Genomic DNA, 15,014 nt, shown 5'->3' on the forward strand with positions numbered 1-15,014 from the left:
TCAGTTCAGTAGTTTTTGCGGAGATTTTGTTACTGACTCATAATGTAAACGGAATAACAAATTTAAAGATATGGAGATGTGTATTTTATTGGAGTAGTCACTAATTAAAAAACATAATCTAATCCTTCAAAATAGTTGGGAGATGACAGTAATGTGGCTGGTGTGTCACGTGGTATTGACCTTCATCAATAGCAACTATTAAATATTAGAAAACTGGTTATTGTTGAGTTTGATAATGGTGGCATTCCTTGTTGTTACGGATTCACTTTGGTTATAATTTGGAAAAACATCACTAATTGGTTATGTTGGATGTGTTCTGCTTTTTGTGGTAGGTCATACCTCATTTATACAGCATTTGCAATGATAAATTTAAGTTGTCATAGCTCTCATACTGCAGCCATAGGGCTCCACTCATGAGAGAGAGAAAGAGAGAGATGATGACTGGTAGTGGTTTAGCCTAAGGGTCAAAATGCCTCAGGCAAGGGAAAAGATTGATCAGAGTCTTTCATGGTAACTTCAACTGATGCAGGTATAGAATCCATTCTGTTGGTGTCACTCTGCATTGCAAGCTATTAACCCCTGGAGATTAATGTGGCTAGTTTCGCTGTGGACATTTCAGGTCCCATAAACATACTGTTTCTTGTGCACTTACGTTTCTGCACATTAACATGAAAAGTTAAATTGGCTGGACTCTGCCATTCATAATAGGGGGCACTTAGTAGAATCATGCATTGAGCAGTTCAACTTTATCTCATCAATTGCTGGAATTAGTCATAATTGAGGATCGGGCTATCCATATGGTCTTGGGACTAGAAATCTTAAGGGCAAAAAACAGAAGGGTTTTGGATTTCAGGTGATAAATATGATTCAATGAGACTATCATAATAGACTTCTGACTTGGACACCACACCCTACCTAAATGGGACAAATGTTTGAGTCACTTGGCTGGAATTGAACATCTTGTCTTGATTTGATGCCTGGGTACTGTCTTTGTGTTTATCAAGTACTAATTTAATGTTTGCTTTCTGTAGTAACTATTTTACAGCTGGATGACTTCCCACACTTCTTAAAAAGCCATTTGACTGGCCAAACAGGTTGGATGCCTGGACTACGGTACATGGGAGTATATGGACAGAGAGTCTTTCACGAGTAAACATGCCTGTCTTTGCCTCAAATCTCTCACTGTCAATAAGCTAATATGCAGTGCAAGCTGGCAATATTCCAACCAATAAAAGGGGAAGATGTATTTACATGATTTGCTTCAGACTATGGCCATACTCTTGTGCAGGTTCAGAATGGGATTGGTAAAACTAATATTGGACAAAATATAAAGGGAAATCCAGGGGGATTAAGAACAAAGATCCAGAGAAAGGAATGAGGGGTCGTGCTACTAGGACAGATAATTTGCAGATCATAGCACTTGTTAAAACAGGAAGCTTTTCAAAGAAATGAGAGGAAAACTTGATGTGGTTATATAATCAGGTATAAGGGGGATAGCTAGCATTCTTTGAACATAGGATTAAGAGTGATTTATTGCCTGCCTCAGCCTGGTGCTGAGGCAAGGACCATACTGGAGGGTATTGGAGAGGAAGGCAGTGTTTTCAGTGACAGTTGTTTATACTGAGACCTAAATGTATGAAACAATAGGCAAGAGATCCTTTTTGAGAGAAAAGTTTTGTTTAAAGACTGAATTATGATCTGATAGATGTAAATTAACATGAAGATAAGTATATTAGAGGTAAAAGAAATAGCTGAAGGAGTGGTATCAAAGAAGAACTTCATTTCAATAGATGCTAGCACAAGTACTAAGCTAGGAAAACTATGCATTTTTCTGGAAAGGCAGTCATAAAGACTTAAAAATTGAAGGGCAGGCTGTCAAGTTGTGAAGGGGAGTTCAAATTCTGCCAATGAATTTGAAATCATTGAAAATCTAGAACTAAGAGTCTAATGATGATGATGATGATGATGAATCTACTGTTGATTGTCAGAAAAATGTCCTTCATGTGACTCCAGACCCACATCAATGTGGTTGAGTCTTAATTGCCCTCTGTGCAATTATGGATGGACAGTAAATGGGGGCCTCAGCAAGAACATCCTTATCCTGTGAAATGAATTTTTAAAAATCTTTAATTTGTTTTTGAACTACTAGTAAACAAGTAGCAGAGACAATACTGGCAGAAGAAAGAAAATACCTTAAGACTGTAATGGGAATTTTTGTGTATAAACCCCTGTGTAGCTGCTGTGAAATGTTGGAATGTATTTATGTAGAAGTTAGACCCATATGCAGCCAGAGTCATTTTTAAGATAAGCTCAACAGAAAGATATTGAATTTGAGTGATTATGTTCAGGATAGATTGTTCCAAAATCAAAGGGGTCACCCTATTAAATATAATGAGCCCAATTTGTTTAACTGCCTAATGTTGTGTGGACCATTTTTCTAATAGTGGCTGTAATATAGTAATGTGATGTTTTAGGTTTCTCCTTTCAAAACCAATTCCTAAGACTTGAAATCTAGATAAGGCTGACTTCAACCTGATGAAGTAGTGGCTTTTTGCAGTAATTTGGATAAAATTGCAGGTGGTCAGTGAACATGCTGCAAATCTCCTATAGACAAATGGGTCAAAGAACAGTATTTAATATTTCAAGATTTTTGATATAAATGTTCAACCATAGATCAAACATAACTAAACAGGTCACATTAACTCATGCAAAAAAGTCTCCATTTTACACAATGCCTAGAGTCACTCTCAGCTTGAGCATTTAAGCCTGTCATAGCAGAGGTCTACAGTTCTTTTGTCGATCATTCCACTCAGCTCACTTTTTTTTTTGTAGCATACTTTGGTGACTCTCCATTTCAAAGCATCTTCCTTGTCCATTGCTTTACATCTTAAACAGCTGCTGTCCAGTTTCTATGAAATGTTCTGAAAAGATGTTAAAACGAGCACACACCCCTTGAAAACCTTGAACTTTCTCTCTCTTAATGGTAACCAGATCACAAACAGGTCCATTTGAAAAAAGCTCAGAGTTGTTGGCAGGGAGTGTTTACATAAAAAGGTCTTGATGTAATACAAAACTCAAAAAGGGTGAGCACCATAAAACAAAATTACGTACATGTGAAGAGAAACAAATAGTATAGGATGGATGAAGCAGATGAAACTTGCCAATGAAAACACAAATCTTCCACAATTAGGAAAAAGAAAACAATGCACATTCCATAAAAACTAAATGATGCTATAAATAGTGACATTAAAGTAAGGAAATGGCATATGTAGAAGAGATTAGCATATCAGAAAACCCAAGGAATATAATAACATAGATTCTGCAAAATTGTTTTAATGGACAAAAGGCACTAAAAATGTCCACACTCGAGGAGAAGATATTTTACAATTAAACTTTTTAGGAAGCAGAAACTGTTCCTGTATTTTAAAGGAGGAGAAACCAGGTCATAACTTCCCAATGAGAAATGTTTGGTTAAAGAATTTGTAATTAAGGAAAGAACGACTTAAAATTTCAGCTAGCCAGTATGAATTTGCAGAAAGGTAGGACCATAAGACCATAAGACATAGGAGTGGAAGTAAGGCCATTCGGCCCATCGAGTCCACTCCGCCATTCAATCATGGTTGATGCGCATTTCAGCTCCACTTACCAGCGTTCTCCCCGTAGCCCTTAATTCCTCTAGACAACAAGAATCTATCAATCTCGGCCTTGAAGACATTTAGCGTCCCGGCTTCCACTGCACTCCGCGGCAATGAATTCCACAGGCCCACCACTCTCTAACTGAAGAAATGTCTCCGCATTTCTGTTCTGAAATGACCCCCTCTAATTTTAAGGCTGTGTCCACATGTCCTAGTCTCCTCGTCTAAGGGAAACAATTTCCTAGCATCCACCTTTTCCAAGCCATGTATTATTTTGTACGTCTCTATTAAGTCTCCCCTTAATCTTCTAAACTCCAACGAATACAATCCCAGTATCCTCAGCCGTTCCTCATATGTTAGACCTGTCATTCCAGGGATCATCCGTGTGAATCTCCGCTGGACACGTTCCAGTGCCAGTATGTCCTTCCTGAGGTGTGGGGACCAAAACTGGACACAGTACTCCAAATGGGGCCTAACCAGAGCTTTATAAAGTCTTAGTAGTACATCTCTGCTTTTATATTCCAACCCTCTTGAGATAAGAGACAACATTGCATTCGCTTTCTTAATCACGGACTCAACCTGCATGTTTACCTTTAGAGAATCCTCGACTAGCACTCCCAGATCCCTTTGTGCTTTGGCTTTATTAATTTTCTCACCATTTAGAAAGTAGTCTATGCTTTTATTCTTTTTGCCAAAGTGCAAGACCTCGCACTTGCTCACGTTAAATTCCATCAGCCATTTCCTGGACCACTCTCCCAACCTGTCTAGATCCTTCTGTAGCCTCCCCACTTCCTCAGTACTACCTGCCTGTCCACTTAACTTCGTATCATCGGCAAACTTCGCTAGAATGCCCCTGGTTCCCTCATCCAAATCATTAATATATAATGCGAACAGCTGTGGCCCCAGCACCAAACCCTGCGGGACACCGCTCGTCATCGGCTGCCATTCTGAAAAAGAACCTTTTATCCCAACTCTCTGCCTTCTGTTAGATAGCCAATCCTCAATCCATCCCAGTAGCTCACCTCGAACACCATGGGCCATCACCTTGCTCAGCAGCTTCCCGTGTGGCACCTTATCAAAGACCTTTTGAAAGTCTAGATAGACCACATCCACTGGGTTTCCCTGGTCTAACCTACTTGTTACTTCTTTAAAAAATTCCAACAGGTTTGTCAGGCATGACCTCCCTTTACTAAATCCCCTGTATACTACTTACAGCCACATTATTCAAAATGTTCAACAGTATTCATTGGGTATGTCTATGGTTGTTATTTATATGGACTTGAAGACTTTAATCAAATATCAAATAAAGCTGTCGGCATTGAGGACCAATTAAGAATTGAATTAGATCTTTAGAAGATCTAAAAAGTGACGGTAAACGGAATTGGAGGTTCAAGAATCTTACAAGCCCACTTACATGAATTATTAAATTGTGATGGACAATTATAAAGAATAGGAAAAAGTCAGGACTGCGGATGCTGGAGATCAGAGTCGACGAGTGTGGTGCTGGAAAAGCACAGCCGGTCAGGCAGCACGTGAAGAGCAGGAGGATTGATGTTTTGAACATAAGCCCTTCATCAGGAATGAAGAACTTGCACTTAAAGTCAATCCTCCTGTTCCTCGGATGCTGACTGACTGGCTGTGCTTTTCCAGCACCATGTTCTTCGACAATTTATAAACAGTAACCAGTAAAACAAATGAAATGCCGACCTTTTATATCTAGATATGAGGTTAGAGATTCCTGTTGCTCCCATGCAGCAAAATAATACTTGGGGTACTAGTCTCTGGAATTTGTAAAATTTAAGGAGGTATTGATTATATTTGAGAATATCAAGGCAACTGATAGAATAGAGACACTACATCCACTGCTGCAGGATCTAGAACTAGGTGACATAACCTAAATGTTAAGAGTCACACCTTTCTGGAGCAAAGTTAGGAAATACTTCTTTACCAAAAGAATTGTAGCAATTCGGAACTCTTGGAAATGGTTGCCAGTGGTGGGCTGACTGCCACTTTTAAACCTTGGATTGGGTAACAGAAATCTATCAAAGGTATTAAAAGATATATGGAGCAAAGAATGTAGCAATTCATTCATCCAATAATTGGTGAAAGTGTTGGTTAAAGTAGCCTACTCCTAAATTGCTACGAGCTAACCGCTTACATAGTCATGTCGAGGCCAGGGTCTGTAATGTAAGCAGGTTCTCTTCCTTGAAAAATGAGCAGGCTCATTGATTCTCTTCAACAGCATTACATTTGATTTAATAACAGTCTGTAAATAGTGAGACTCATTTTGCATCTTGTTTCCTATCAATCAAAAGCTGAACTTATATAAGTGAGGAAGGAACATTCTTCATTTTATTTCTCTAAAGAATAACTTTCTCTGGGGGGTTGTGGGGTGAAGGACCTGCTTAATGGGTCTATATCTTCTTATCTCGCAAATCACAAATATAATTTGAAGTGGTATCCTTCATCATGGTCAGTACATTCTTTTCCACAGTGGTTATTAACAGTGAAGGAGGATTTAAGCTCGATACAGTTTGACCACAAAAGTTTTAATTTTTTTTCCTGACCTAATAAGCAAATTAAGCAGCTAAACCTATTTTTTCTAAAGTAGTTTTCAGAATCTACATCTCTTTTACAAAGAAATTTGCTTTTGTTTTTAAGATTTGTCAAAGAGAAGAGACCAACCATCTCACCTAACTTTAACTTTCTTGGCCAACTGCTGGATTTTGAGAAGAAGTTGAAAACTCAGACTGGACAAACAGGAACCATTACCAAACTAAAATTCCTGCAGTTAGAGAGACCTGGGGAACAGAGGATGACACAGGAAAGTGGCCACTTTGATACAGTAACAGAAAACCAAGCCTTTACATCCACTACCTCAGAGATTATGGATCAGAATCTGACTGCACCTAATACACCTTTATCTGCACTTATGGAATCCACTGTTTCCAATCTGGAAGAAGAACGTTTTCTGGCTCAAGGACTCAATGGACTTAACCTGTCCTTGGACAGGTTAGAGGACAACAATCGATTAAAACGCTCATTTTCTTTGGACATAAAGTCTGTTTCATATCCCAGTAGCAGTGGAGGTGCTAGTTCTACACCAATTGCTGCTTCTGCAGAAGACAGTTGTGATCCTTTAAAGGAATCAAATGCGGGTGAAACGGGCCACTTATGTTTTTTCTCAACAGCTCAGAAAGAAGTGGAGCAGCTTTCAGAACACACTACACCTATTGTGATGGAGGTAAATAAGAAACAGCCACAAACCATATGGGAACAGGAATCACCAAAAAGTGCAGCTATTTCTTCAGCGCAAACAGCAGCAAGCACAAATACAATGCCTAGAACACTCTTGTACCCCTTGCATAGAAGTGGTAGCATGGAGGATAATTACAGAACAAATTTCCTACTAGGTCTTTCTAGCAGCCAACAGCATTTGGCAACATCTGCAGTAGGAATGGGGCTTAAAGGATGGCATTCAGACATACTCTCACCTCAAACATCAACTGCATCATTGGCTAACACCTGGTACATTGCAACAGAAACATTGGCTGGACAATCTCCTCGTTTTTTGTCAGGTTCTACATTGTTTGGGGGTACCACAGCCTATTCAGCATTTAGCTGTAGTCAGCTATCATCAGGCTGTGATCAGGCAGGGACAGTGCGTCGGCGTGAAAAACACTGTGACCGCCGAGATTCCAGGCGCAGCTGGCATGAGGAAAGCCCGTATGAAAAACAATACAAACGCCGCAGCTGTCAAATGGAATTCGAGGAAGGCATGAATGAAAGTAGGTCCCGGGAGGACCTAGGGAAAATTGGAAGTCAGTCTAGCTTTTCTGGCAGCATGGAGATTATTGAAGTTTCCTGAAGAAATGCTAACATGCACTCTGGTAATTTGACCAAGTTATAATTCACAGACAGTTTCTTCAAAACTGCACTTCACAGCTTCAGCCAGGGACTTCAATAATTTAGAATATTGTTGTTCAAGTCCTACCAATCATGACTGTTCAATTAATTCAACATAAGTATCTAATCAAGGTAATTATGCATAATTGTCAGGCTTTTGTATGCATTTGAAAAAAATCCCAGTTAGCGTTATGTAATTGTCCAATAATGCACTTTGCCTCTGAAGACTGAGCCAAGTTCCATGGAGATTTTTTAAAAATTCCAGACAAGCTGGCAAAATCTGGATATCTGGTGTAATCATAGCTTATTTGATGCAAACTTCTTTGCATCGTAAATAAATGGTGTAACTATCTTGATTTGAATTTATGGATAGGTAATGTGCCAGTGCTGCTTAGAGCAAATACCTCAGAATTTTAATGCTTATACTGTATGTAGGTATTCAGTAAATCAAATCTCAGGTATTACTTGATACAGATGAGATTTCCAGTTTTTTGGCTAGGTTTGAATTGCTAATGTGGACTGCTAATTAGCACTGAGAAAACATCTGTGTATGGCTGTAAAAATGAGGACCGAATCAAAAACATGTAGAGGTGTAAATGAAAAAATGTGGATGCTATGCAGAGTACATGAGTTGCAGGTTAAAGCACACTTGTGTGGAAGTTCTGTGATTGAGATATGCTGAAAATTTGTTCAGGATGGTACAACATGTCTGCATGATGGAGCTATTTTGTTCAAATGTGTAATGTATGAAGTGTTGATGGATAACTGACAAAAATGTTCTTCTCAGAGGTGAAATGAGGAGCATATTTTGAAATAAAATCTGAGATGGTACCTGTTACATACAAGTGTAATTTAAACATTGTGTCAAGTTCATAGCCTGCTTTAAGTGCCTGATAGTAAATCCTACCTCATTCTCCCACAAAAAACTACAGTGCGCATGTAGACAACTTCTGGAAATATTGTAAGGTAACCAACCTAAAGCAGTAACTGACTGTCTGTCTCTGTCTCTTTCTCTCTCTCTCTCTCCAGATGCAATTGACTTCAGTATATCTATGTTCTACTCATGTTTTCAGGGTGACCTGAAAGTAACTTACTCTGATCAGAGGGAAAAGGTGATTTCTAATATTTGGCCTCCATAGTATTGTACCACCATTGGGATGTGCTGAAAAATACATAGGTCAAAAAGTAAACACCTAAATTGTAGCAAATTGCTCTTCCTCTCATCTTATGCCAATTGGCTGCCTATGTATTACTAACATTATCTGGATTTATTTCACAACTCAGATTCCTCTTTACAAAAAATTCCACAGCAGCACAACCTCCCCAAATGTCACAGTAATTATATCCAAGGGAGTACCCAAGCACGTAGTATATGGTGAGCAGAGTTAGAACAATTGTCATGATTAGCTAATTGATTTACACTCGTTAAAAAAGTGTGACACGAGGAGAAAACTTATACCAGATTTTTTTTAAATATTTGAGAATATAAATACAATGCACAAAATATACTGTACATAGAAATGAAAATACTTCTACATCAACACTGGTAAAATGAGCTATCAAAGCCAATAAAAGCATGAAGTAAAGTTGTAATTTACAAGTAGGAAATTGCTCACCAATTCCTTTTATGGTCAACTAGTCAAATATAATGGCTGGAGAGAAGATTATGGATCTTGCAAGCTAAAATGAAACTCAATAGGTTAATTTGTAAATCCACAATACTGGTGCACTTTTGTAGTAACAGCATTTCTTTTCCCTTTGCTTTTCAAATTCTTATCTGTACATTATCCCTTCAGAGTTGTGTAGAAACTCGATCTTGTACCAGCAAAGTTATGTTTCCCCATTACTTGTTCATTTTCAATCTGAGCTGAAGAATCTTATCTGTGAACCTACTTTTTTACTTGCCTCCAACAAAAGAAAGTGTCCAATTTATGTTCTTTGTTGCTGATCGTGGAACTAGAACTAAAATTAAATATTAATCATTAAACTCTTTGCCACATGCAACATAATATTGTTTGCACTACTCTGCAGCTTCATACACGTTCAGAGCCTGCTTCTGTTACCAGCTTTACTCAAACTTCAAGCTTTAGAATTTTAAAAAAACTTTAGTATGGAGCTATGATAAATATTAGTCGGAAGTTACCAAAAGGAAAATTGTGATTGAATTTACATCTATAAAAATGCCTTAAATTAGTTTTCCTTGGCTCCATATCTTCCATTACGTTATATCCTCATTTCTATGTTCAACTATTTGACAAGGGTCCAGGAGTCACTTTTCAGCATTATTGGACTACTATACAAACTAGTCAATGATCTACTTTAAATAACATGAGAATAAATCTTCCCAAACTTTCTATCTATAGAGGCCAATGATTAGGCTTAGTGATAATGAAAATACTCCAGTATAGTATCACCAGTTATATGATAACATCCTGAACAGGTTGACCAGGTTATCATTACATAACTGTGAAGCAACTGGGACTTGAACTCAGGTCTCCTGGCTCAGAGATAGGGAGACTACCACAATGCCACAAGAGCCCTGGCCAATTGCATGAAGGCTTGCAACCCACCATCCCTATTACTAATTAATTATTCATTTATTCAAGTGCCAAGCTCAACATATTTTCTACCAAGCACAACAGATATCTTTACATATTAAAGAGGAAAACCACCATGTTGTCTTGAGATGCTTCAAACATGTACACAAGGCACATTTAGCCATGTAAGAATGCTACAGGACACCAACAAACAGTTTAATTAATAAGCGAAGTCTTCAAATCAAGGTATTAGTATTGTGTCCTATTTGCATGCATTAATTCAAAATTTAGTAGTGGCTACCATGGTGCTGACTGCTTTGTAGTAGTGCAAATTGGTGCAGGTATTTGACCTCAAATCTCTACAAATAACTTCAGCAGTCTCTTCATTAATAAGTAACTCCTTCCACCAAAACTGGGTGAAAAAGGTTCATAATGGTGTTAGCTGGTACACTTAATCAAGAGCATTTTGGAAGAGGGCCAGAAGAGCACATTACAACAAAATGCTCAATATACCTGGAAACAGGTGACACTTTACTGACTTAATATCCAAACTGCAGATTGGGTGGTGACTATTTACATATCTAATGAAGGATAGAAGGTGGAGCTTATAGTCTACTGATACTTTACATCTTTGTCAGCTCTCATGCTGAAAGGTTCAAGTCTTTCATTCTCTGGCAATAAGTTATTAAGTTTCTCCATTAGCGGAATAGTTTGATCTATGCCCATCTGTATACGCCGGAGTATTGCAGACATCTCATTAACTTTCTGTATTTGTTCAGCATACTTGGCATATCTTTTCTGTCGCTCTTGCATAACACTGTATAAGGCAACAACGGACAGATCCATCTGTAACAGAATAAGAGTATTAATAAAGTGGATGACTGAGAGAAGCTACATTTGTAGGAAAACTGTTCAATTAATAAAATATTACAGGTTAAGGCAAAATATTGATATTTACTGTACCTATAATTGCCTTTAACACTGATCAAGTTGTACTTCATTATTTAGCAATAAAATTCAACACAAAACCACCAACCTGATGTAGTGCAAAGATTGTAAGGCTTAAAGCTGAAGAAAATATCTATCAAAGATGATCGTAAAATTGAAGCACATGAGGCTTGACATTCAAGTTTTATGCCACAACAAACTATCTTCAGATTTTCCTGGTCATAACATGCAACAGAATATTTACATTCATTTCCAATAATGTGATTAATTGTGACCAGCTTTTATTTTCTTATTGGCCAAATTTATAATATCTGATATCTGACTACACCTCTAAGTATCTTCTATAATTGAAAGTTTTTTTTTCCCCTTTGTCATTTTAAAGGATGTGGGCATCACAGTCAAGGTCAGCATTTGTTGCCTATCTGTATTTCAATTAATGGTTTGTTGGGCCATTTCAAAGGGCAGTTAACACTGCTGTAGGTACTGAACCACACACAGTACAGAAGTAGCAAGGGCAGCAGATTACTTGCTCTATAGGGTTTTAGTCCTTAGTGAACCAGATGGTTTTCACAAAAAATGGTGGTAATGGTCAGGGTCACCAATATTGAAACTCTTTATATTCCAGATTTATTAATTCAATGTAAATTTCACCTGCTGCAGTAGTAAGATTTGAATCCATGTCCTAACAACATTAGTCTGGGTGTTTTTGATTTCTAGTTCTGTGACAAGTCCATAAAATGTAGGAGTAGGAGTAGGAGTAGAAGTAGGCCATTCAGCCCATCAAGTCTGCTGTACCATTCAATAAGGTCAGAGTTGATTTGATAATCCTCATCTCCACTTTCCTATATTTTCCACAATGTTTGATTCCCTACCTAGTTAAAAATCTGTCAATGTAAGCCTTAAATATACTTTCTAACAGTATGCTGTTGAGGCTGGGTTATTCAGAATCTCACAGACTGACTACCCTCAGAAAAAAAATCCGAGTCTTAAATGGGTGACCCTTTACCCTGAGATTATGCAGCCTGGTCCTAGATTCTACCATAAAGGAAAAATGGCTCTGCATAAAATGTGAAAAAAAAAGAGGAACAAGAATAGGCCATTCAGCCCCTTGAGTGTGCTCTGCCATTCAATAGGATCATGGCTGATCCAAACTTTCTCTGTCTTAGCCTTAACTATTAGCGGATCCTCCCCACACAGGTCTCAGCGACAGGAGCTCCAAAGACTCCCAACTATCTGAAAGAAGAAATTCCTCCTATCCTCAGTCTTAAACTGGCACCCCTTTATTCTGAGATTATGCCCTCAGGTCCTGAATTCTGCCACGAGGGGAAATATCCTCTCAGCAATTCCCTATCAAGCCCCTTAAGAATCCCATATGTTTCAATGGGCCATTTCAGAGGTCAGTTAACACCTCCCATTCTCCCAGTGAGTAGAGTCCCAACTTGTTTAGCCTTTGTCTATATGACTCATACTCCAACCACCTTGAAATAAGGGCAACATGCACCATCCTAATTACCTGCTGCATCTATGTGCTAGCTTTGTCATTTGTGCACAAGTACCTCTCAAATCCCTTTGTGTCCCAGCATTTTGCAGTTTTTCTCCATTTCAAAACTGATAACTTCACATTTGCCAACTTTTTGCCCACTGACTTATCAATATCTCTCTCAACTTGCATTTCCACCTAATTGTGTTGTCTGCAAATTTGGCTACAGTGCTTTCATTTCCTTCCTGTAGAAATATATATTCTAAACAGTTGTGGTCCCAGCACCGACTGGTCACGGATTGCCAACCTGAAAATGAACTCTACTTGCCGTTGCCTGCCCATTAGCCAATTCTCTATCCATGCTACGTCTACATTCTCCACAAACAACTGCTCCCTAACAAAATAAAGGTTAATTCCACAAGCAAGTTAATAAACCAGCTTATACATGTTGCCTTAGAGGATATCCCAAAAACATCTAACTTCACAGAGCACTAGTCTCATACTCAGTAACATTCCTCAATTTTATACATACCTTCTGATATGTTGTTAATACTTTTCAAAAATCTAGTGTCAATCTACATCATTCACATCACCAGTGCAAATATTTCTGTCACACTAGGAGATGGTGCACTAATAAGAACTATAATGCTAAGCAGTGGAGAGGTTTAGGCAGGGCACATTAGAGCTTAGGTTTTGGACAATTTAAGATACATAATGACGAGACAACAGAGATGTGGGCATAATTAGCTTATGAGCCAAAAGCAAGATTACCACAAGTTCTGCATTAACGACTGTACTGGGTATTGCTACATTAACCCAGATTTTCCAATTTCTAGAGAGTTGGAGACAGAAGCAATGACCCAATCTATATGCCACAAGTCCCAATGCATTTAAGTTGCAGGAGTTACCCAGGAAGTTTGAACTTTGAGAGGCAATTTCCCCTAGTCACTAGAACTCTCCAGATAGTTTGGATGTCTTCAACTTGCTTACCTGGAAAGTTGCCCAGGAAATAGCAGACAAAAAAAAAAAGACTACTTAACCAAACCTACCTCCCTACACACAAACACATTCTCCTGTTCACTCATACACAAAAACACTGAAAAACTATGTAAATGCCCCAAAACCTGGGGCAATATGAACCAGAATACAGCAGCTAGTGCTGCAAAAAAAGGCACATAGTGCTGACTGGGGGCAAGTAAGCTATGAGAACAGAGTTTAAAGGAACATCTCTTTACAGTTCTGAGGCTGGCATTGGAAGACCTTGAAATTCATAACTTGGTAGTGGGACAAAGTAGCAGGAAATGAATAACAATGCGACAGTGATTGCCATGCCTCCAAAGATTCGGACCATCACCTGGGAGATCATCTTTGAAGTACTATCCTTCATATCCTTGAGGCCAGCTGCCCGTGGAAAATGTCAGAACTAAAACTGAACTCAGTAGCAAATCATAAAATGTAATTTATTTATAGGACTGGAATAGAACAGGATGTAAAACACAGACAAAACTATGAACTAATACGTCTCGTGCATTGGCAGCTAATTTTTAGTTACAGTATTATGGACTACAAACATTTTCTTACCCCTCAAATAACACCCAACTTTAACCCAAACATGAGAACACTGGAGTTAGCTTGTATGTGTGCCAGCATAACAATGTCATGTTCCAGTCTCCAAGTCTGTTACAGTTTATTTCTAAACATAGGTTCTTGTTTACACAATTCTGTACTGGAATTACACAAATCATATGGGAATGTACTGAATGTTCTGGCGAACAAATGTTGATGTAAACTGTCCTCCGTTAGCTCAATCACTAATAACTGAAGTGTTCATTTTCTTATATGTTATACAACAGAGGAGCAGGCAAACAATCATTTCACAGTTTTGAAAACAATATATCCTGCCGAGACAACTTGTTTTGTCAAATGTCCCACTTTTTCTGTCTCTAAGCAATGAAAGACAGTGCTTTGAACTTGCTGCCAGGTGGTAGCATTTTAGAGATTTTTCAACTCTGAGGTTCAACAATTTTGATCATAACCTCTGCCTTTAATTTTTCAGACATAGCTGCTTGGTGGCGATTCTGCTACTCTTTTTTTTTTGTTTCTTCGATTATTCCATTACCATCTCACATCACCTTAATTTAATCTCTCCTGCCATCCGCTCAATTACAGACCTTCATTCTTGTTCTTTCTCTACGCACTCTGTATTTACTTAACTTCTTAATTATTCTCTTGTACTGCCAGTTCTGGTTCATTGACCTGAAACATTTCTTTTAAAAGCTGTCGGACTTGCTGAGTACTGCCAGATATTTCTGCTTTTATACCAGATCGGAGCAATTAAGTTGCGTACCATAAATATATTTAAGGAAAAACTAGATAAGTATATGCATAAGAAAATAAAAGAACATATTGATAAGGTGAGATGAAGTAAGGCTGGAGGAATCTGGCTTGGAGGATATATACTGGCATAGACCTTTTAGGCCAAAAGGCCTGTTTTTGTGCAATCCCTTC

The 15,014-nt window shown here is 38.3% G+C and overlaps 2 protein-coding genes across 4 annotated transcripts in view; one reads left to right on the forward strand and one right to left on the reverse strand.

The window, feature by feature from the left end:
- dusp16 (dual specificity phosphatase 16) overlaps nucleotides 1–8,379 on the forward strand; it is a 96,699-nt gene extending 88,320 nt beyond the window's left edge. For both annotated transcript variants that reach the window (XM_043709457.2, XM_043709459.2), the window contains exon 7: nucleotides 6,297–8,379. In XM_043709457.2, the coding sequence (XP_043565392.1) occupies nucleotides 6,297–7,503 (1,207 nt within the window). In that variant the 3' untranslated portion in view covers nucleotides 7,504–8,379. The remainder of the gene's footprint in view (nucleotides 1–6,296) is intronic.
- A 609-nt stretch (nucleotides 8,380–8,988) lies between these two features.
- borcs5 (BLOC-1 related complex subunit 5) overlaps nucleotides 8,989–15,014 on the reverse strand; it is a 93,896-nt gene continuing 87,870 nt past the window's right edge. For both annotated transcript variants that reach the window (XM_043709462.2, XM_043709461.2), the window contains one exon: nucleotides 8,989–10,924. In XM_043709462.2, coding sequence (XP_043565397.1) covers nucleotides 10,691–10,924 — 234 coding nt within the window. In that variant the 3' untranslated portion in view covers nucleotides 8,989–10,690. The remainder of the gene's footprint in view (nucleotides 10,925–15,014) is intronic.

This window comes from Chiloscyllium plagiosum, unplaced genomic scaffold (assembly GCF_037043375.1).
Source record: "Chiloscyllium plagiosum isolate Xiang-an unplaced genomic scaffold, Cpla_swu_hap1 HiC_scaffold_19, whole genome shotgun sequence".
Lineage (NCBI taxonomy): Eukaryota > Metazoa > Chordata > Chondrichthyes > Orectolobiformes > Hemiscylliidae > Chiloscyllium > Chiloscyllium plagiosum.